This window comes from Strongylocentrotus purpuratus, unplaced genomic scaffold (genome assembly GCF_000002235.5).
Source record: "Strongylocentrotus purpuratus isolate Spur 01 unplaced genomic scaffold, Spur_5.0 spur5_scaffold_19, whole genome shotgun sequence".
NCBI lineage: Eukaryota > Metazoa > Echinodermata > Echinoidea > Camarodonta > Strongylocentrotidae > Strongylocentrotus > Strongylocentrotus purpuratus.
The window spans coordinates 10,155,626-10,180,838 of record NW_022145604.1 but is presented as its reverse complement, the minus strand read 5'-3'; the positions used below and the strand labels follow the sequence as shown (position 1 = coordinate 10,180,838).

Here is a 25,213-nt window from a genome sequence, read left to right as displayed (position 1 = left end):
CCAATAAATAATTTGTATTTAAAGGAGACACGAAAAATGCTAATGAGTGAGTGGAAATACGGATGTTCTCAAAAATTAGTGTGTAGCGCCATCTTTAGATTGATGTTGGACAGACTGATGTAAGAGAACTTGAACGAATCTGTTCTCACAGCTTGTTAATTTTTCCAGGCGTTTTGAAAGTGAAATGGTACTCTTATTATCATCATCATCATCATCATCATATTTGTTTTGTAAAGATATGTTATCAATTCAAAGTATTCAATGTAATGTTATTCCATGTGTTTAAAATATAGTGGTAGATGGAGAGGCTGCTCAAGACGAAGTTCTGGATTATGATATTAGTTTTTTTTTAAATTGCAAGTACATATAAAAATACAAACAGATAGATAACAATGGTAGAAATAATGTTCATCAAGTCAAAGAAACTGTAGAGTCTGATATATAAATAGCCTATACAAATAACAATGATTACACCTTCTCGAATAAACCAATGTACAGTAAGTTCGTGACGCCCTTTGAAGATAAATTCAATCATTAGATACTACATACAACATGAAAAAAAGAGAAAGTATGACTCCTTACATGCAACGACATTACATGATGTATGTAGGAGGAGGAGGAGGAGAAGAAGAAGAAGAAGAAGAAGAAGAAGAAGAAGAAGAAGAAGAAGAAGAAGAAGAAGAAGAAGAAGAAGAAGAAGAAGAAGAAGAAGAAGGAAGACGAGAAGAAGGAGGAAGAGGAGAAGAAGGAGTGGAGGAAGAGTAGGAAGAGAAAATGAGGAAAGAAGAAGAAGAAGAGGAAGAAGATGAGAAGCTGTAGTAAAGGGGGGAGGTGCGATTTATTCATACAAAAAAGAAAATATGTTCGATCAATGAGAAAATATATATAGCCTTGAAATATTTGCGTAAAGCGTGAGCAAACAATGCGTAACCTTTTCATTCAAAAGGCAAGAAACGTGTGGTATCGAAGTGATTCTTAATTTTATGGCATTATTGAATGCGATACATAAGTAAGCGGACACGAAGACAGAGAGAGAGGGAGAGAGAGGGAGAGAGAGAAAGAGAGAGAGAGAGAGAGAGAGAGAGAGAGAGAGAGAGAGAGAGAGAGAGAGAGAAGGGGGGGGGGGGTTGATAGGAAAGAGTATAATGTAAACTATAATACATGTAGTATGCACTTATTTCGGTTTATTGAGAAATGTATTGGAAAGGAGAAAGAATTTCCGGGGGGATATGAAAATAATATATGGAAAGGAACGGATACAGAACAAGAGAAAAATAGATAGGGAGAGAAAAGAAAGAAAAGAGAGGGAGAGGGAGGGAGAGATAGATAGAGAGAGAGAGAGAGAGAGAGAGAGAGAGGGAGAGAGAGAGAGAGAGAGAGAGGGGATATGCTGAAGTAAACTCGAAAAGATAGGGGAAAGAAGATTAATTGAAAAAAGGTATAGGCCCTAGATATATCAAAAATGAAGAGGAAGAAAGACAGAAAGCGATAGATAGCTATAAAGATAAAAGAGAAAAGGAGAGAGATAGAGATAGAGAGAGAGAGGGAATAGAGAGAGAGAGAGAGAGAGAGAGAGAGAGAGAGAGAGAGAGAGGGAGAGGGAGAGAGAGATTGTCCTTTCGTATACGTCTCACCTCCCACGCATATTTATTTTTCTGACGTCATCGCATAAACAAATATTCCAAACAGTATTTCACGATAAGCCTAGACATTCGTCGTTCTTCTGTCAAATATGACGATCTAATATGACGATCTAATATTAATGTTAATGTGATTTTAAAAATTAAGACCATGTTTCAAATGAATATTAAATCATAAAAAGGAAGATGGATACCACATAGTATGTTTGGAGCAGGAGGAGGGGTGATCAGCTGTTAAACATAGACTTTTATTTGATACCCGTTGAAAAAAAAATTGGAAGATATAAAAACGGTAAACAGTATTTTATATCAAATGTCATGGAATGGTTTCTTATGCATATCAAAATGATTAATAGATTCAAATATGATTCAATGTGTTCGCAATATTATCACGGTAAAGAATTATGAAGGTATGAACACATGAACCGAGTTTTGAAGTCTGAATCTAGACTATGATGCGAAGCCATTTGGAGAATGACTGAATCTTGCGGATGCTGCCATTGGTATTGGCAGTCGTAGAGCAGCCGACTGCGGGATTTTATCAAGTCTATACCATTCCTTTGTGGCGCTTATTTATGTTTCGGGATAGAAACGGACCATTTTAGTGGACCATATAACATCAACATGGAGAAGAGGAGTTGAAGGAGAGATGTTGTGGAATTTCCTTCGCCTGGCGTGGCTTTTTGGCGCCATTTCCCCCTCTTTTTCCAGTCCATATGGGAACATTGGTAAGCGGTAGCTCGAACAGGTTGTTGTTGTGCGGTGGTGATGTTGTATAGACCGCCGTCGCGTTGGCGGGGAGAGGTAGCTTTGAGCGGATGAGCTGAGGGTCGTTGTGTACGTAGAGACATCGAGATGTATGTGTGTGGGAGGATATCTTTTATTTCTCTCTCGGATGAGAAAACAATTTCTTCCCCTGCTTGTCCCTTTTTATAAGCTTCTTATCTATAATATATTCCGCTATGAATGATTAAAAAACCAAGGTGATGCCAATGGCAAGGCCTAGGACAACTGTACTTGTGCTTGACGGATAGGTATGATATACAAAATCAGGCAAGCATTCTGTTTTGTATTAAAGCAGGAGGAGGAATTAAAGCACCTTATGCTTAAAGCTCTTTTTGCATTGTATGTTACATGAAGTAAAGCTTGGCTTTGGAATAGTTATTGCTGGATGTACCAATTTGTGAAACATTCAATGCGAATGCATTACAACCTTGATTGCACAACACTGTAGTTATTTCTCTTTCATTGCATGATTTCTGAAATGTAATGTAACTTAATGCAGCATATTTTAACCTTTTTATAGTTGTGGCTTTCATTTTTAGACACATAAAGTTTCACATCCCTCTAATTCCAAATTCATTACAGAAGATTAATTTTCCATCACTCTGATACTTGTGATGTCATGATAAATTATATTCCTTGTACATTTCCAATTTTGGAAGCGCAGAGAGACGTTTAAATGTGATGCGCTATACAAGAACCGAATATGATTAATATAATTATTATTACATTATGCTGGCACTAGCTTGCTGCCCATAAGTAAAACAAGAATATATATTCCGTCACCTTGATGCACAATTATAAGGATATTTGGGTACCTTGTTGGCCAGAATTATCCTGTTTCTAAGTATTCCGATTTATTTAATAATGAATCCCCCCAAAAAGATCTTTAATTAATTTCTTTTGCAACACCCTGCTTAAAAAATGCTGACTTATAGTGCACCTACATGTACAGGTGTCGTGGTCGAGTGGATATGTCACCGGACTGTGGATCACAAGGTCCGCGGCACTAATGTCCTTTGGCAAGACACTGATCTACATTTGCCACTCTCCACCCAGGTGTTAAAATGGGTACCCGGTAAGATGCGAAAGTTAATGTGGTTGGATTAGCAAATGGCGCTTGTAAAATGGCGACTGGCTGGAATACTCCCCAGGGAGTGGAAAATGTGCATACATTGGGTTGTGGGTAAGCCTGAATCCGATGACCGGAGTAATAATATGTTCTGCACCTAGAAACAAAGTATTAGGCGCATTATAAATGTAAGCTATTATTATTATTATTACGTGTAAGTGCACCTGAGGGGAGCAAAGGAAGCATGAGCCCCTGAGCCTCCACTGCCCTCTCCTCCCCCAGCAAAAAAACTGACTAACTTCATACACATCCCCCCCATCAGTAAACTCCCCTCGACCCGCCTCTAACTGCTACTAGTTATAACTATATTCTGTAACTGATGATATGTGATACTAAATACAATTTTGTTAAAAATATACCACAAATATCAAAAGCCAAATAATTAAATTTTTAGCTTGTTTCATCAGAAACGTACATGTGAGGAGATAAACAAAATGGAAGCGTAATTTATGTACATGTGCATGACTGTACTTGTAGTACACATCATAAATCTTAAACAAACAAGAAATAAAAACTGAGTTTTGTCAAGAGTAGTGTATCACTAACAGCCTTTTCACACACAGCTAAAATTCATCGTATCCAGAGAAGATTAGTATAAACGTGTTTAACTCAACAGTTTTAAACATGTTTATAGAAAATTTTCCCAGTGTGAACATCGTTTATATGATGTTGGGATAGATACAAAGTCGCGATTCATACGCCCCTAAAAGCAGGCTGCAGATACGAAGTTCGTATCTAGAGAGCTTGACATTTTGTGTGTGAAAGGTTATTCGTGTTTAAACGTGTTTCAAACGTGTTTAAACTGGATGGAGCGTGCACTTTGATTGATATGACATGACCTTCAATGCGCAATAGCACTACTGCGCATTTTATGAGCAGTAGTTAATCACGAAACGATTAACGATCGCACCGAAATTTCTGTGTGTGAAAGGCTCGTGATTAGTTTAAACACGTTTATACTAATCATGTTTATAGAATTTTAGCTGTGTGTGAAAAGGCTGCATGTAGAGTCTAACTTTGTTATAAATTATACAACAAGAAATTAAGCCCACATATTCTCATGTAATAGATTCAACAAACTTGTGTTTTTAATATGTTTTTATTAAATGTAGATTTGCCCGAGTACGTATTGAATGATATGGCTTCCCATTTTTTAAAATTATAAAACGGAGACACTACATGTAATTACTCTAATTGTAGGTTTTCACTTCAAATTCAAATGACTGCCTGAAGAAAGTCTGATTGCAAAACAAAATAAAAACTACAGCCTTTATTGATTTGATCTGTTGGTCAGTGTTACACTGTATGTAATTGTACCTTAATGTATTCTGTAAGGATTGAATTTCCTCTCTGCCACACTCCTAAAAGAGTGGGTAACCACTGTATACAGTTATACACTCCTAAATATTGAATTCCACCACTCTGCACTCCTAACAGTGGATTATGACTACGCTCCTATTTGGTTTCCTCTCATCTAAGCTCATAAAAGCGTGGGTTACCAACTTACCATTATACGCTCATTAAAAGAGTTGATTTCCTCTAACCTGGACAGTTTGTAAACGTGTAGATTTTCCAATCTTTACACTCCTAAAAGAGTGTACCGTTGGACAACTACTATGTGCACTCCTAAAAGAGTTGATTTCCTCTAATCACTCCCAAAAGAATTGACTTTCCCATGCATTCTTTACCGGTACTCTCCTATATCATAAATTATTTCTTTCCACAACTTAATTATTAATACCCTTAGTTACCAGGTTTTGTAATTTTTGAAGTACAGGTATGTCAAAAATTGATTTGTCTCTATTTATAATTCTTGAGAATGTGACATATTTATAAATAAAACATCTAAAATTATTCAACAAAGGCCTCAATTCAACCAGTCCACCTTTCGTATTTGAGTTAAAAGAAGAAAAAAAAAAAACCCACACACCCCCCAATTTATTTGTTAACTGTTCATATAGGGTTCACTGAGCATTACAGGTTCATTCATTGATTGTAGTGGGACTACTCAGCCTCTCTCAGCAGGTGAATAGCTTTATAAAGCTCTATTGATTTGCTTAATAATAGATTGAACGAGGTTCAGAGATGGTTGTATGAGTGTAACGAGGATTACTAAGTGTAAAACATATTGATCCTGTCAAGTGACATTGCCGTGCAGAGATTTACTGACTTGCCTTGCTGCCTTGGGGTAGTCCTGCTATGTGGATTTGGTGAAGTCTAGTATTGACATAATCAATAGATAAATGATAGCAGTGGTAATCAATGAAATTCTCACAGAGTCCAACAAAATTTACATTAATTAACAAAATCTCAGTAAGCCATACATCTATTATATAATATATATACCTTTTTCACATGCACATGTACAATGTATGCAGCGTACATGTACGAAGATGATTCTCATTGCATGCTGTTTAAGTTTTCATTAATTTTTTTGAATCTTGTCCTCACAACCCAAGCAAGGATTCTATAATTCTAATATCAATAGTTAAGACTGTAAGGACAAACATTTATTTAGTGATTGGAATAAGAGCAATCATCATCAGCTTAACAACAAGATAACTTTTAATGAAATGTAACAACAAACAGTTTCATGAATGTTTAGCAAAATATATGTAGAGGTGTTTATTTTCATGTTGACACTTGACAGCAAACAAGGAAATACATCTACAGGTGTACAACACTTTTAATCCATGTTTGTCCTGTTCATTGTATATTCAAGGGGGGGGGGGGGAGAGGGGGTAACACCTAAAATATTAATTACTTTATTTGTAACGGGTCATACTGCACAGCAAGGTTTATTTATACCAAGAAAATCTTGGGAAATGTTGGAATAACAAGTGTGCATGATCACACGTACATGTACAGTATGTGTGATATGTTCTAAACATGAAATGAAGTCTTCTCTTCACTTTCACGCAAGGTTTTATTCATCTTTGGGGTGAGAGGGTTCAGTTGTCATTTGAATTGGCTGGCAATATTTCAGGATCCTGTCGAGCTGAAATAGAATGTGACATGAGGAGTGCCACATACTGTACATGTACCGGTAGTCCATATCAAAATGATTACTTTCAGACCTATGATAAATTTATGATAGTGACCAAAATGATTTCAAATTACAGATAAGTGTATTATGATTCTGACACTTTTTGGTAATCTTTGTATACATATTTTTGTTCAAGTCAATAAATTTTCATGTTACAAAAATTATGTATGTCATTATTTTGAGGGATCCACATTTTACAAGCTCTGCTTTTCAGTGGAGTCCTCCATTTCCACAGGTTTAACTAGACAATAACTATACTGTATTTGTGTATACTTTCTATTTTATAACGTTAAACCACATGAAATGTATTATATTATTGAATATTGAATTGTTTATCTGATTTCTTGTCAAAATCACTGTTCTGTTGGAAATGAAAAATAAAAATGAAACCAAAACTGAGTAACACTTTGGTTAAGCTGTTTGAAACAGGAACAGTCAGTTGTAAAATACAGTCAGTTGTAAATGTGTAATTGAAATTTATGAATGAAACATAAAAGGCATTCAACACTACAAAGGAAGGAAGGAATGCTGTTTGCATATGTTGTTGATTTAGGGGGCGAGTACAATTTGGCTGGTACAATAGGCATGACTTTTGTCCATATGCTCAAAAGCTGCCTAGCTTATTAGACCACTAGATGAAAATCCTGATTTGTTTCGTATAAATGGAGTGCTAAATAATAATGATAATATTCAGCTTTTTATATAGCATCTATAAGCGCTTTACAGATATACTATTACCCCAGTCATTGGATTAAAAACTTGCCTGCACACACTGTGTGCACAATATCCACTCCCTGGGGAGCATTCCAGTCAGGCGTTACTTGACGCTCAAAAACTGTTTGACCAACAATGTCAACCTCATCATGATTCTGTATCAAAATGAAAATACAAAATCTTGTCACTTGGAAATAATTTTCTCATTTTAATTTCATTACCAAATTATAATCTTTTTTTAAATTTCATACATGTAACATCAGTGATGTACAGTATATATGGACATGTATATATGGACATTGGGGTTGACGCTTGGCTTTTCATAAGTCAGTGGACTATGTATACATATGAAGCCATATTTGTATTACGTACATGTATAACAGGTCACTTTCAAGAAGAAAAAAAATAACGACCATTCATTGTGTCCATGTATCTGATATGCAATGTTTGCATTTTACTCTCTGTCAATATTGTATTTATGACAAAGCACTAAGTCCATGGCTACATGTGTATACATGCATGTACATGATAATATTTATACTCATTATGCGCGGTAGAAAATTGAACAGGGCAAATCCAATGTACATTATTTGGTCATTTTTGTTTCCTGCAGAGAGACATTTTAAAAAGTTTTTTCCTGTGATTTGGCCTCGATCATGCCAGATATTATTAATAAGACTGTCAAATTGATAGTGTTTTGATACAGTGGAAGCTCATTATAAAGGGCTCTGATCAATTGAGGTGTCTGTTTTAACGAGGTGATTTTGCTGGTCTCAGTTCTTTATTTATATATTTTAACCCTGATATGACAAGATTCCTGATATACATGTAACAAGTTAATTTCCGTGGTCCCAAGGACCTTGTTATAACGATGTTCCACTGTATCTGTACCTGATCATTATAATAATCCAGCAGGCCCTACAGGATATTGAAATCTTTGATGCTGCCAGTAACGTATCGTGGGACAAAATACAAAGGACTTGCCCATAATTATGCAATTGATTATGTATGTAATGTATACACAGGGTCAGGGTGGGAGTAATTATGACAGAATCTAATAGAAAATGAAAATGAAGCTAATTTACATATGCCATTCATAGCTACACTTTTGCTTCTGATTGTGCAGGAAATCATTTACATGCTCATTGTCAGTTGCAAGTAGCTTCGTAGCTTGGTAGGCATTATTTTTTAATAACTTGACACACGGTTTCCGATCAGCTGTGTCGCACTGCGGGGGATGGTCATACATGACACCCATGGCCGCCCATGCAAATAACCCATAGGAGATCAGTAGCTCGTCAATGGGAGATGGTGTGATAGAGAAAGAGGGAGAGAGAGAGAGGGAGGGGGAGAGAGAGAGAGAGGGAGAGAGTGGGAGAGGGAGAGAGAGAGAGAGAGAGAGAGAGAGAGTGAGTGTGTGGGAGGAGAGTGTGGGAGGAGAGGGAGAGAGGGAGGGAGAGAGAGAGAGAGAGAGAGAGCGTGGGAGGAGAGAGGAGAGAGAAAAATGTGATCATTGCACAAGAGAGAAAAAGAGGAGGGAAAAGGGTAGAGATGGATAGATTGATAGATAAAGATACCGCAGATAGAGATAGATGGATAGATAGAAAGATAAGAGAAAAAGAGGGAGAGAGAGAGAGACAATGGGGAGTTTTGCTTGTCTATGTTTAGATTGCTGCATGTATATACCTTTCCACTTGGGCCCTTTGTGTACATACTGTATATATACCGTATGCGGATTTATACAAATTTAATTTTTAAAAACCCACATAACTATCTGACAAACTGAGGTACACTGTAGCTGTTTGTTATTTGTTTGGCCGAATTCATTAATCTTGTTTGACATTTTGTTGTTTGGAGGTCAAGGAACTTTTACCCTCCATTAGTGTTTTTTGAAATGTCAGATCACATCGACCAGCCTATATTCCCCATTCTGATTCTTGATGGCATTTAGAGGAGGAAAAAGAATCGAGAGTGGTCAGGAGAGTTATGGATGCGGTCCAAAACACCTGACGCCGTCGATGCATCATTGAGACATGTCCATCCCAGTTTTCTTGGCATCTACGTTTCATCTTATCCTTATCTCTTTGATAGTTTTTCTCATTACTAAATGCATCTTTGTTTGAAACTTGATCCTTTTATTTTTCTCCTTTACAATCTCAAACCTCACAGTTTTGCTTTTTATGCCTCCGCCACCGAAGGTGGTGCCGGAGGCATCATGTTTTCGGGTTGTCCGTCCGTACGTCCGTCCGTCCGTACGTCCGTCCGTCCGTACGTCCGTCCGTCCGTACGTCCGTCCGTCCGTCCGTCCGTCCGTCCCGTTTGACCGTTATCACAATATCTCAAGAACCATTTAAGATTTAAACTTAAGACTCGGGAATAGTATTTATCACCATAGGAAGACGATCTGATTAGATTTTGGAGCACGTATGTCAAAGGTCAAGGGTCACAGAGGTCAACTTATGAAATTCCATACATTGAGATTGTTATCATGATATCTCAAGAACCACTGGAGATTTAAACTTCAAACTTAGTGATAGTGTGTATCACTATAGGAAAACAATCTGATTACATTTTGGAGCACGTAGGTCAAAGGTCAAGGGTCATAGAGGTCAACTTATGAAATTCCATATATTGAGATTGTTATCATGATATCTCAAGAACCACTGGAGATGTAAAAACTTCAAACTTAAGGATAGTATGTATCACCATAGGTAGACGATCTGATTAGATTTTGGAGCACGTAGGTCAAAGGTCAAGGGTCACAGAGGTCAACTTATGAAATTCCATACATTGAGATTGTTATCATAATATCTCAAGAACCACTGGAGATTTAAACTTCAAACTTAATGATAGTGTGTATCACCATAGGAAGACAATCTGATTAGATTTTGGAGCACGTAGGTCAAAGGTCAAGGGTCACAGAGGTCAACTTATGAAATTCTATACATTGAGATCGTTATCGCGATATCTCAAGAACCACTGGAGAATTTTCACTTCAAACTTAATGATAGTATGTATCACCATATCATAATATCTCAAGAACCACTGGAGATTTAAACTTCAAACTTAATGATAGTGTGTATCACCATAGGAAGACAATCTGATTAGATTTTGGAGCACATAGGTCAAAGGTCAAGGGTCACAGAGGTCAACTTATGAAATTCCATACATTGAGATTGTTATCATGATATCTCAAGAACCACTGGAGGTTTAAACTCCAAACTTGTTTAAATTGCTCTATGGCGGAGGCATCATTTTCGACTGCGCGCAGTCAAAATTCCATCTAGTTTTTTCTGTAACAAATGTACTGTATGTTTTACTATATATATATATATCAATTTCCACTTTAAACTCTGTTTTTTCTCTCTCTCTCTGTTTCTCTTCTTTTCACTCTCTATCTTATTCTCTATCTTACTCTCTTCCTTTCTCTCTTCCTTCCTCTCTGTTTGTTAATCTTATATCTCTCTATCTTCCTCCTCCCTCTGTTCTGTTTGTCTGTATGTCTCTGTTTCTCTCTTATTCTCTGTCCTCGTTGTGATATCCCATCTATCTTCTCCCTATTTTTCTTCCTTATTCTTCTCTGTTTTCTTCTCTGTTTTCCTTTCTCATCTCTCACTTCTCATTTCTTATTTACTCTCGGTCTTTCCATCATTTCTTATTTACTCTCGGTCTTTCCAAGAACACTTGATGTTGATGCATCGCAGAGCTGTTTTCTTCTCGTCCAAGATCTCTCTGCATCTCTCTGGCTACATTGGTGTTATCCTTTTGTGGTTCTCTCATATTTTTCTTGACTAATTATATCTTTGTTTGCCATATTTATCTCTGGTTACTGCTCTATTCTGTTTGTTCTGTCTCTTCCTTTTTTAAATGTCACATTTCAACTTCCATGCCCGTCGCTCAATCGTGTCTGCATTTTTTTATGTTGAGTCCCTCAAATATTTTTCTTTGCTCTTTTCCCCACACCTTTTCTGTCTCTCTTTCTTCTTCTTTTAATCTCTCATACTCTCTGTCTGTGTCTGTCTGTCTGTCTGTCTTTCTCTCTCTGTCTCCCTAGAACATCTGATGTAATTCATTGAGATCAGATGTTATTCATCCTTCTCAGTTGTTTGTGCTTCTCCCTCTCTTCATTTCACCTCATTCTTTTGTTTCAGTCTCTCTCCTATTTCTGATTACTAAATAAATCTTTATTTTATAATTTTTATACTGGTAATCTTCTGTTTTTTCTCTTTGTTTACATTATCTCACACCTCTCAGTCTTTTATATTCATTGTATTGCCATTCCATTACTTTCTCTCTCTCTCTCTCTCTCTCTCTCTCTCTCTCTCTCTCCCTCCCTCTCTCTCTCTGTCTCTCTCTGTCTTTCTTTCTCTTCATCTTGTATCTGTCATCCACATGTATCCAGTCCCGCCCCTTTTCCTCCTCCCTCCCTCTCTCTTTCTCTCTCTCTCTCTTTCTTGTTTAGCTCAATCTTATTTTATCTCAATTATCTATATTTTCTTAGAATCGTGGAGCATTGATTTCAAATTTCCCTGATATTTAACACACATGTAGTCTCCTTGATTCTGATGACATGTAGAGCTATAAATCTCTGTCACCTTCTTTGCCTCTTTTATTGTCTATTTGGAACCAGAAGGCTGTTAATTCTGTGTTTAAAGTATTTTAGTTACTGCCCTTCTGGCTCCAAACAGACAAATATTCTGTTCTTACACAAGTACTTTTCTGCTTGGTGGTTCCTCTCCTTATCCCAGTGCTTTCAATTTCTAATCCTGCCTGCATTCTTTGCTCCTTTTTCTTTCCATCCTCCATCCATTTCTCTTTTATCCTTTCTGACCTTCTCTGTCATGTTAACCTGGCTGTAATGATTCCAATCTCCATGATGTGCATGTGTACATGTATGTGTGAAGATGATGTGAGGAATCATCAGCAGAGAGCCAGAAGGACTTAAGTGATTAAAGCTCCAACGCCTTTCTGGCTTTCAACGGACGATCCATCAATTTCAACGTCTCTGCGTTTCTGATTGTCTAGAGCAATCACAATCAACCTCGGTGGCTCGTTTTCATTTTTTGTTCTCTCCTGATGTACATGTGTAAGTTCCAGTCCATGCCTGTACGTTGTTTGCTATCTTCTGAAGATAATACCTGCTGCATTCCATGATATACTTTCCAGATATATTTGAATACATGTAGATTTGGAGGAATAAGGGCTTATCTCCATCAATGTACTTACTGTACATGTAAATCCCACAGGTTCCAAGGTTTTTTCTGACTTGTTTTTGATTACAAGATGGAGCATGTAATCATTATCTACAGGTTGCAAGCGAAATATGCCTTTACAACAACGGTCCTTTCAGTTAAAAATCGGGAAGAAATTTTGATATTTTGAGAGTGTTTTGTTCACAAACTCTAGGTTTTTGTCACTTGAAAAAACAACTTACTGTACATTACAGTGTTGATTTGTGCCCTTCTTGCACTTAAAATGTATTACTGAGGGAAATTGTCTACTAGCAATAAAATGCTGTTTAAAAAAAACTTGTTATTTAGATGTTTATTGGTATATTGTAGGTACTGTATACTGTACATGACGATCTTATCTATCACGCCATCACTACTTCAACATCTTGCTTAGATATAATTTTTAGCAAAATTGCTGCTTACTTGAATTTTTTGTTGCAATTTTCATAAGCATAGTAGAGTAAGTTAAATTAAGATGAACTAACATGATGAGAGTTTAATATGGGGACATACGGGTTTCCTCTTTCTGTACAAGAACTAACATTTTAAATTTGCTTGAAACTTTGAAAGCTTTGAGGGTCTTAAAGAAAACGTATTCAAACAGTTTCAGTTTTTTCAAGCTATTATCAATAGTACTTCTATACATACACTTTTAATTTTTTCACTATCATATTTCAAATAGCGACACTTTTTGAACGGTTATTTTTTGCTATATAAAGTAGATCTATACATTTGTAGTACTGTACCTACATGTGCCTGAATATTCACACAGTTTAGTTTCTTCACAGTAAAATGTAACATACTGTACGTATGCCATTCACACAATTTCATTTTTCATGACAAAACATTAGATAGTACTCTTGTTCAAACAGTTACATGTATATATTTTTTTTTTACTATAGAATGTTCAATCTTTATTACTCCTTTAGAAAGGAAACATTATGCAGGCACATTCAGCTGTCCCTGTCAGTGTTCATTATTATGAAATCCCGGTAAATAATGGCTTGTGACTAACTAGTGCGTGAATTATTGATGAGCCAAAATGTTCCCTCATGAATCGTTTTTTAAACACCTCGAAATCAGGCATTGATGAAAAGGTCATGATGAATGTACACGGAATGTCAAATATCAATAGCTCAGTATGAGGATTTACAATGTAACTCATCTTGATAAAATGCAAAAATAGCCTTTAACATTATCAACTTGGAAGATTTCAGCCTTCATGGTCTTTAAGATGTTATTTAGTTGGCAATATTTCAACTTCTTTTTAATGAAGAAAACATATATACATGTATGAATAGCGCAACCATACAACATTTTAGAGTGTTTTTCTCTTTTCAATTCCAATATTGTACGTAATGACATTGTTTTGAAGGCAATATTTCAACTTCTTTTTAATGAAGAATACATATATACATGTATGAATAGCGCAACCATACAACATTTTAGAGTGTTTTTCTCTTTTTAATTCCAATATTGTACGTAATGACATTGTTTTGAAGGCTTTTGCCCTTCATTGCATGTATTATTTAACAAGTGATCATGCACATGTAAATTGAGCATATACAGTGTAAATGTAGATGACTGCAGATGTCATATATATATGCCTCAGATAATTATGTTAATTCCTTTTTGCAGATGAGGAAAATGGGCGAAACTGTTAGTTGTTTTTCTTAAGTAAGATATCTTATCAAATGTATGTAGTGGCTCAAAAATTTAATGGCTCAAAAAGATGCGTCCCGAATGCAAAATAGTCAGTGACGTTTGTACAATAGTTTTTTGTTTGTTTACATATCTTATCAAAAGTTTAGCATAAACTCATACATCTGGCATAATTCTTAGTGCTCTGAATAAAAAATTATTGAGCCAAATCACAAAATGTGTAATGATTGTCTTGAAATTGTACATGCCCTTCTGGCTCAAAGACAATACTACACAGTACATGTAGAAGGTCGAGGGTTTGAATCCCAACACGGCACTAATATCCTTTGGCAAGATATTAACCTGCACTTGCTACTCTCCACCCAGGTGTCAAATGGGTACCCAGTAGGATGCGGCCGTCATTGTTGGTCAAATAGCTTGTGAGCGTCAAGTAACGCCCGGCTGGAATGCTCCCCAGGGAGTGGAGATTGTGCACACAGCGTGTGCGGGCAAGCACTGAATCCAAGGACCGGGGTAATAGTATAATTGTAAAGCGCTTAAAGACATGTATTAAGCGCTATATAAAAATTAAATATTATTATTATTATTATGATTAGAAGTTGAGGTATAGTGGTTCATTCACTTGACTCTCAATCTAAGAGTTGAGGGTTCCAATCCCAGCCCTCCACTTGTACGTCCTTTGGCAAGACATCAACCCACTTTTGCTACACTTCAACCAGATGTTAAGTGGTTACCTGGTATTTAAGATGCCAAAGATACTTTTGGGACTCATCTTTTTGTGCAATTATTTTTCGATATTAATGCTACCTTACCTTGGTATTAAAGATACCAAAGTCATTGTAGTTTGCTCAGTATTGTGAGTGTCTGTAAAATGGCGTCTGGCTGGAATGCTCCCAAGGGAGTGGAGAATGTGCATAAATTGTGAGCGTGCATGGCTGAATCCAACAACAGGTGTAATGTACATTATCTGTGAAGCACTTAGAGACATCATTGATGTATTAAGCGCTATATTAAATATATATTGCATATATACATAAGGTATAGACCAGTTTCGGAAACGTCCCCTCTCAAAAAATGAAATGGAAGCTCTTATTACCAATCATGTGAAAGAATATGTTTTGACTAATACGTGATGATACAAATTTTGCCAGGAAACTGCCTACTAATTGATATATTTGGTAAATTATCATATCGATCTGGCCTCGATAGATACCGTGAATGCACTTCAACGTTAAACATTTGGGCATATATTTCTGCTTTTTTGCGAATTTAGGTAGAAGTATTGTCATCTAAACCTCTGAAGGCAATATTTAAACAATATTCAATGGATATTTTGCACTCAAAACCCTTGAACCGCAATTTTACCACTACTGGTCTATATCTTTAACCTTGAATATCATAATACATGTATGTGTATATATTTATCTCCAGTCCATTCTGACAACAGATACCTTTACAAATCAGTTGTGCTATAGTCCTTGACAAAACTAAGCATGAAATTCACACTTACACAGTTCAATGACCATGTGGTATTAAAGTGGTATTTTCTGCTGGCATACAATTTCTTTTAGAACTTACTTGTCAGCCAATATGCCGTTGCATACAATAAGCATAGAAATTACCGGTATCTTTTTGAATGAAATTTGCTGGTTTGCTAAATTACACATTTCAATGACCATGTGGCGAGTGTTTTCTGCGGGCATACAATTTTGTTCAGAACTTACATGTCAGCCAATATGCTCTTGCATACAAAATGCATAAAAACTACAAGTATCTCTCGGATTGACTCGGAACGACCTTTACTGATTTGCTAAATTGGCCACAAGAGTTTAATGATCCTGATTCATGTCTGAATACAATTTTTTCAGGACTTACATGTACATACTGTAGGCCACTATATTGTTGCATACAAAATGCAGAGAAAATACAATTAATCTCTCAGAACGACCTTATCTGATTTGCTAAATTGGCCACAAGAGTCTAATTATCCTGATTCATGTCATGAGTACAGATTTCTGCTTAGATTTTTAAGCAATATGTCACTTTGCTACACCATCAGCATGTTTTAGTCCAGCACAGAATCATAAAAATCTTTTCATATCCCCTTGCTATCAATATTACCATTAAGGCCAGGCCTGTTCACATAACAAGGCCAGGCCTGTTCACATAACGAGGCGGTCAGCCAGTAAACTGCGGCATTTAATTTTTTCTTTGATTTATAGCATTAGCATAATTCACTTGACATTTCAATCTGATTGCAACACACAGAGATAATGCAGCGAGTACGCATATATTATGTAGGATCTTTTGTTGCGGGCAGTTATTTTTCTGTCATCCCCACTTCCCACTTATTTTTTTAACATAACATATTCCGCTGTAAAAACCATTGTTTTTATGTAGGTTCTTTTTGTTGCGGGAAGCTACTTTTTAAAATCATCCGCATTTTCCATAAATTTAGAAAATCAAACGTCGCTGTAAATCCCAGTGTTTTACCCCAGCATTAGTATGTCGAAGATTCTTTCCTATCCAATAGCTTTTATCAGAAAATCGTATGATCCCCACCTATATGTACTAGGGCTGATTGTCTGATTTTCTTATTGCTCACATTTCTCTAAATCTAACCAACCGACACTTTTGGACAACTTTTTCTTATATAAATTCAAATAATTAAATTCTTGATCATCGAAATCAAATTGTAGCATTTACTTGTAGGTATGTAGATGTTTGTCGTGGATTGTGAAAAGCATGATTTATCTTTTCATTTTGCATGCAGCTCAATGGGGTACATACATGTAGGGTATATCATCTTTCAGAGCCAAAAGAGGGTTAAATCTGTGTTATAGTATATGAGTTAATGCCCTTCCCGCTCCGAACCGTACAGTGTTTATGGGATTTTAGAGTACATGTATGCCGCGCATGATTTTGTTTGTGGATTAGTGGATTCGGCCTTGCCATTGAGTAACCTAGCTAACTGGGGCACATGAGATGTGAGGCCTTAATTTCTGAATCCATTTATCAATAATTTCCCCAAGGCCCATGCATAGTCTCGATATAGATGGAGGCAAATTGTTTTATTTCAAATGTATGCCGATCCGATAATGTCTGATTGCGGCATGTAATTGAATTGCAAGCAGATTTAGAGGGGATTAGGCAGAGAGAGAGAGAGAGAGAGAGATATATATACCGTATATATATATATATATATATATATATATATATATAGAGAGAGAGAGAGAGAGAGAGAGTGAGATATATATATATATATATATATATATATAGAGAGAAAAGAGAGAGAGAGAGAGAGAGAGAGAGAGAGAGAGAGAGAAGAGAGAGAGAGAGAGGACGATGTCTGATTGCGGCATGTAATTGAATTGCAAGCAGATTTAGAGGGGATTAGGCAGAGAGAGAGAGAGAGAGATAGGGAGAGAGGGGGGGGGGGGGAGAGATCAAGGGCGGGAGGAAGGGGGAAGGGGGAGGAGAGAGAGAGAGAGATAGAGAGAGAATGAAAGAGAGAGAGAGAGAGATAGAGGGAGCGAATGAAAGAGATAGTGTGACAAAGAAAAAAAGAGAAATAAAAAGAGAGAGAAAGATAAATAAAGAGAAGAGAAAAGTGGAGAGATAGAATGCATAAAGAGTGAGATGGAATCAGGAAAGGGGAACAGTCACATGTATAATGTACTTCACTACTACTACTACTACTACTACTACTACTACTGCTACTGCTACTGCTACTGCTACTACTACTGCTACTACTACTGCTGCTACTACTACTTCTACTACTACTACTACTACTACTGCTACTAATTATAAAAATAGTAACAATAACAACAGCCACTATAACGATAACGATAACACTAATTATAACTGAATTTATATATATATATAGTGGCTTTTCAAGCAGGTAAGAGATGTTTTCCATAACATTCAAAGGAAAAATTAAGAATAGCTACATGTATGTTTTCAGATGTTCTATGAAGAAGTCAAGTGAAATTAAATATAGATGTTTGACAAGAAACAATGTTTAGTAGTCAGCTAAAATAATTTTGTTTTGACGTAGCTGATACATGTACATGTACTTGTAAGTAAAACCATTTCAGAAACATGCAATGGTACATGCGTATGTGTACATGTACTTATCTGTGTGTTTAGTATAGTACTATAGATTGTATGTTGTCATTATAAATCAAAGGTACTTTTATTTTCTCTTCATGTGCGTGTACATGTACTTTCTTTGTTGTGAAACTAGTGAGGAATTATAGAGTATTTCCGTCAGTCTAACAGAAGCAGGAAGTGAACATGTAGACATTCTTCAATGTGTGTGATTTACCCAATGAATATATACATGTTGTAAAATACAACTACTTAACGTTACGCTACTAAATCGCTACATGTACGTAAAATATACAGTGGGTTCCCTCTTCATTATGTATTAGAGTGAACCCAATGTGTGTGTCTCATTCCCAGTGGCGCTGCGCAGGGCATGCTTAATGCACGAGATTTGAGCTTGCATGGTGTTGTGTACATAAACGTCCATTTGCACAGCGCATGGACATGAACACGCTCGTCGTTAAATGCTTGTTCCGTAGCGGCCGGTTCTATTTTTGTGTTATATATTATTATATGTGCGTGTATAACACTTGGTGTAGGCTTGTGCAGTGCAGGATGCAGTTTGCGTAATAAGCCATAGGTTAATGAATTCTATCCCCATCTCTCTCTCCTTTTCTCTCTCGTTATCACTCCATCTCTCTCTCTCTCTCTCTCTCTCGTTATCACTCCATCTCTCTCTCTTGTTATCACTCCATCTCTCTCCCTCTCTCTCTCTCTCTCGTTATCACTCCACCTCTCTCTCTCTCTCGTTATCACTCCACCTCTCTCTCTCTCTCTCGATATCACTGCCCATCTCTATCTCTCCTCTCTGTCTCTCTCTCTGTCTCTCTCTCTCTGTCTCTCTCTCTCTCATCATTCAGTCTCTCTCTCCCCCTCTCTCTTTCTCTCTCTTTCTCTCTCTTTCTCTCTCTTTCTCTCTCTTTCTCTCTCTCAGTCTCTTTCTCCCTCCCCCCCCCTCTCTTTCTCTCTTGCTTCATTCCGTCTCTCTCCCTCTTGGGCACTGAGTCTTTGTGAGGTCATTCCTGTATTGTCAAGTGAGGATCGCGTTACCATGACAACCGTGTTGTGCAATTTCGACCTATGTACGCACGTCGGTTGTCTCAAGGCAGAAATTTTCCTCTTCTACATAATTTGTGTCCAAGAGAGGGAAAAAGAGAACGGAATACAGGCATGGTTGGTGGAATATTGAATGAGATGAAGAAAAAAAATTCCATATTGAATTTTTCCAGTATTAAATTACATGATACTGTAGTCAATAGCTAAACCGAGTGATGTGCACACGTAGTGTAAAGCTCAGTCATGGGGATGGTGATGATGAAGATAATGCTGATGATGATGATGGTAATGATGATGATGATGGTGATGGTGATAGTGATGATGGTAATGGTGATGATGAAGATGAGGATGAAGATGACAGTGATGATGATGACAATGATGATGATGTTGAGGATGATGATTGCTATAAAGGTTTGATATTAGATCAGTATTTGAAAGATTAATTATGTTGATTGTAAACACATATTTTATGAATGTTATTATGTTGATCAGTTGAAGATGATCACAGACAAAATAATATGCCTCTTCAAAAATGATCAGAAATAAGGAAAATACGTATGAAGAAAATTGATATGGACTGATTTATTTTTTAAAGATTAAAAAAAAATTAAAGACAGTGTATTTCAGAATAGATTGTCTGTTCAGAGCCAGAATGGCATTAAATCTGTGTTAATGAAATAAATGATTTAACACCCTTCTGACGCCAAATAGATGATATGAAAATGGTGATCATGGATGAATGATCAATATGTCCTCTTTTCATGAATGTGATGATTGATTTACTTGTAAAAATTATGAAAAGCACAAAATGCATATTACATGTACATGTTTGCAACATAATATTTCTGTACACTTCAGAAATACAATATAATGATACATTTAAAGTAATGCAATATGTCCATAAGTTCTGCTGTTATTAATTTCAATAATTTCAATATCTCTTTTCTTTTCCCTTCTCTTTCGCAGGTTGCCATTTTAGTGAAGTATGTACAGAATCAGAAGACTGTACAGAAGGTGAGTAGAAACAAGTCCTATCTTCTGCTAAGAGCCAGAAAGGCATTGTAAGATATCATGGAGTATTAAATGCCCTTCTGGCTCCGAACAAATTATGTATCAATTCTGTTGAGAGCAAGAAGACCCATGAGTTAATTCACCTTTAAAGACCCACTGCACTACTTGTAGCTACTTGCGCCCTCTATATAACAATCAAAGCCTAATCGGTGACCATTGGTCCCCCATGATCCTCTTTTTCTTATGTTAACTGAGAGCGGAGTTGATGAGATAACCACCTGTCCAGTGACCTTGCAGAGCGCTCTAATCCCTCCTGTAAACTATGGCAGATAAGCTTTAAATAAGATACATAAAACTTGCCAAATGTGAACAAATGCTTCACCAAAGATTCTATAAACATTATTTTTTCATTGTAGATTGTGAACAACAAAATTATTCCACAATATTGAATGTTAAGGTTCGTGAAGCCATTGTTAATTTTAAAGAAGAACTTCTGCATTCCAACGTGGTACAATTTTAGCTATCAAACATTGAAAGTGCTTATTCTAGAACACAATTGTAAAAAATGTTGTACATGTTTTGGAAAGAATCTCACACGTTATTGTCCGGCTCTCTAAAGCATAGGCCACAATCCTACTCCCTAATTTTACTGGACGTGACAAATAATTTGTTTCCTTTACGTCACGACCGATTACCCGCCACCTACTAAATTATGCAAATCAGATTGAAAAGTGACCCTCACCTGCGCCCGAGCCGAGCCCTGCTTCGGCCGGCGAAAATCGCTAGCTTGACCTTTAGGTTGGTCGTAATCAATGACCGACGAGCTTAATTTGTACACATACACCGTTACTCTGCCTCACTACAGTTTATTGGCAAAGCGGAGCGCCACTGTGATGTAATTTGTATGGGTGGTTGGAAATGGGTAGTAAAAGGGAAGGGTGGCGGGAACAAAATTAGGCAATAAAGCTACATGTCTCCCTATGAATATAAAATAACCCCAGAGGCCGTGAGATGCTTTGGTACTTCTTTTGCGGTCAATTTCGACGGTTGTGACTGGAATCGAGTGTAGCCTGGCGTAATAAAAATGCAGACGGGGAAATTTAGGGTCTAATTTGGAGGTTGATCTGGTATTATATGGATGAGCAGTTTAGAGTGGGTTACAATTGGTAATGAGTATGACTATGATTTGCCAAGGTTCTTTGATATGAAAGTATTTCATATGAAGTCACTCTCAATTTTTATGGGTGAGGTGTTGTGACACAAAAGTAACGCTGAATGGAATTCTTGCCTTAAACATGGGTATACATATTACATTCACACCTGTATGCTGTTCTTTTAAATGTGATAAAATAAATTTAACTACGGTAGTCAGAAAATGTATTTATCAAATTATTTGGGCATGAAGTATTGTACAGTGTACTCACAAACATGAAGTCTACTGTATATTTACACAGTACTGTGTGCAATCGTTCTCTATAATTTTAATCAGAAAAAAAAGTTAAATTTGGAAATTTCCTGAAGTTATGTTTTGCAGGTTACATTCAATTCAGATATTAATAACATGATATAAATCTAATAAATATTAGCAGACTATCACATGTATGTGAAATGTAACATTATAACATCTTATTTACTGGTAATACATACAGTTACATATAAATTCATGTATACATGAACACACACGTGTATGTTTCAGTCTTTTTTGTCCAAATGTGTTATCAATAAGAACAACTGTATGAAAAATATTATCGAAATTGAAATTGAAACCCAACGCTGGGTTTACAAATGTAGGTTTTTGTTCAGAGTCCGGTTGAATGAAGGAAGTTTGTCTGAATTTTCCTTTGATTAAACTTGAGTGTAGACCCAGTGTTGGGTTTCACTTAAATTGTAGAATACGGACCTCTGTCTCGAAAGAGACAGAAAGCCATTAGTTCATACCTCTTTATGGTGTGTTTGAAGTTCACCGCACACTATACAATTTTCCTGGGATCCAATTTTCGAAGAAATAGGAATTGTATTACATGTAGATATAGAAATCTAAACAAAGATATCTTCCTGATTTAGGTTCTAAATTATAATTAGTATGCTAACAACAAGAAATTTAGTGCATTTAAGCTTTTAGTCAGAATAAAAGCTGAATCAGATTCAAATTGTAGATAATTGCACTCATGGTGTGACAAATTTGGAAGCGCATAGAGACCTTGAAATGTGATATGCGCTATACAAGAACCGAATATTATTATTATTATCACTACAATTCTGAGCCGAGATTTAGCTATTCCACTTCCAAGGAAGTGTGAAATCCAATGAAATTTTCATTTTATCAAACATGACTATTCAAATCATTGATCATTAAGAATTAAGAAGTTTGAATGATCATGTCAAATGGTATTACAAATTTCCAAAAGCGAGTAGTAGTCAGATCGTATGGGCTTCAAATGCCTCTCAGATCAAAGTCTCATACAATAGACCAGGTCACAGTTAGCACATGTCCCAAATGACCCTGAATATCCACAGATCTTCAAGACATGAAGAGGTCCCACTTTGTATATTCTGAAATAATCACTCCTAGAGCGCTGCAGGGGCTTCATAAATAGCCTTTGTTTCCTCTTCAAAGAATACTTCCCCCTGTGTATCATGGAGTGCACTGCTTGTGCATAAATGAATAATAATAACATAACTGTCATGAGCACGTATCCAGTATTTTGTCTCCGTGTAGTTCACTATTTGGTCTGCAATGACCTTTATCTGCTCATGCTCAGACTGCAACTATGAACGGGCTTATACTGTATGCAGTAGGTTAACATCTACAGTAGATCCTGTAATGTATCAGGGGGGTGTTCCACAAAGATCCTAAGTTAAACTTAACTCTAAGTTGGACTTAAACATCATAGAGAGCCATTTATAGCCTTGAAATAAAATAAATTTAAAAGCAAAAATTCAGGTAATTTAGACTTTTCATGATTTCCACATCGAGAACTTAAAATCTCTTCGATAATAGAAAACATGAATAATTTTAATCATCTTTTTATGCCTTTTAAACTAACTTTTACAAAGTATTTTCATAGATGCTAACGGCTTTCCATAATTGTTAAGTCCAACTTAGAGATAAGATCAACTTAGGATCTTTGTGAAACAACTTCCTGATCTTTGCAGCCACTGCATTTAGGATGATATACTTCAAACATTTATTACCCCTACTTTGGATCTTGTTTGCATTCCAATATAAAATTTTCTGTTCACAGTGAGCTTTTCTCAGGGTTTTTAAAATATCACAAAAGTGCCCAACTTGTTTTAGGGGGGGGGGGGTGCAATTTTTTTAAATTTTGCTTCATATTTTGCTTCGGGTTTTGTAAAGATATCACAGATTTTTTATATCATTACATCTTGATCTAAATCGTTTAAGCTGCTTTAGTTTTCTTTCTTTTTACATTGATGCAGTCATGTGTAGCATACTGTAAACGTATTGGGGGGGGGGGGGGAGGGGCGTGAAACGATTTTCATAATGCTCTGTGGGTTTTTGGTTTTTGTTCTTTTTCCTGAGACCTTTTTGAGATCCCACAACCTTTCATTATCACTGTGTAGCTATTGAGATATGAATTGCTTCCAGTTTTCAATTTATATTCATGTGCTGCATAATACAACAGTCATTGGTGGAGGGGCAGGAGGAGGTGATGGGCAATTTTCATAATGCTCTGTTTTTATTTTGTTTGTTTTGTTTGTTTTTGAGAAGGATCCCACAACTTTTTAGTATATCACTGTACTAGCTATTAAAGCTTATCTGCCGTAGTTTACAGGAGGGATTAGACTGCCCTGCAAGGTCACTGGACAGGTGGTTATCTCATCAACTCAGCTCTCAGTTAACATAAGAAAAAGAGGATTATGGGGGACCAATGGTCACCGATTAGGCATTGTTTGTTATATAGAGGGCGCAAGTAGCTACAAGTAGTGCAGTGGGCCTTTAAGATGTAAAACACTCTATCCTTTACATTTTTGTAAACTGGATGAATTTATGTATTGTGTAATATACAGTCAAACCTGCTTTATTGACCACCTGTCTACAAAGACCACCGGTCTACAAGGACCAAATTTTTGTTTCCCTTGAAAATGGTTTCTCATTGAAACATGTACTAAAGGAACCTGTTTACAAAGACCCCCTGTCTACAAAGACCACTTTTTGTGTTTCCCTTGGGCGGTCGCTATAGACAGGTTTGACTGTACATGCAATAGTACAACACCCTCCTAATCTGATACATAGAAGTCTTCTGCAAAGTACAAAAACCTTAATTTAAAAGGTAGACTACAAAAACTTCTATGAATACCATATATTATACCTGTTTGATTTATAGTTCTCTTTTCTTCTTTATGTTTTATCCTATCCATGTTGTACTTTGGCACATATATATATATATATATGTTTAGTGCTTTTATGTGATTTTTTAAAATCTTTAGCACTATTGAGCATTTAATTTCAAGTGGACTTTAGGCCTTGTAAATCATGTGTTTTGTTATTATGATCAGATGAAGTGTCTTTAAGCTATTTAGTAGTCAGCAAACGTTTTACATTTCGTGAGTATGAAGAAGGGAATTCATGTACTCATCTTAAATGTGTTTTTCTCTCTATTTTTTTTTGCAGATAATTTATTTGGATCATGTGTAAATTCTGGCTCTGTGTCCCTCCCCTTTTACGATGTAAGCCGAGATGGCTTCCGTGACCTCAAGATTGTTATCCGATTTCTCTTGGATCGAGGATACCAATGGAGAGATGAAGCGGCACAGGTAACTCAATGTTTTTTTAAAGAGAAAATTTAATTCCTGTGAAGATGAAGAA

At 36.4% G+C, this 25,213-nt stretch overlaps 1 protein-coding gene across 2 annotated transcripts in view; it reads left to right on the top strand.

Moving 5' to 3' along the window:
* Positions 1–2,131: 2,131 nt before the first annotated feature.
* LOC764556 (glutamic acid-rich protein) overlaps positions 2,132–25,213 on the top strand; it is an 89,728-nt gene continuing 66,646 nt past the window's right edge. Inside the window, exons 1-3 of one of the 2 annotated variants that reach the window (XM_030990281.1) lie at positions 2,132–2,368; positions 20,338–20,385; positions 25,019–25,161. In XM_030990281.1, the coding sequence (XP_030846141.1) occupies positions 2,290–2,368; positions 20,338–20,385; positions 25,019–25,161 (270 nt within the window). In that variant the 5' untranslated portion in view covers positions 2,132–2,289. The remainder of the gene's footprint in view (positions 2,369–20,337; positions 20,386–25,018; positions 25,162–25,213) is intronic. The other variant, XM_030990280.1, reaches the window with a different exon arrangement.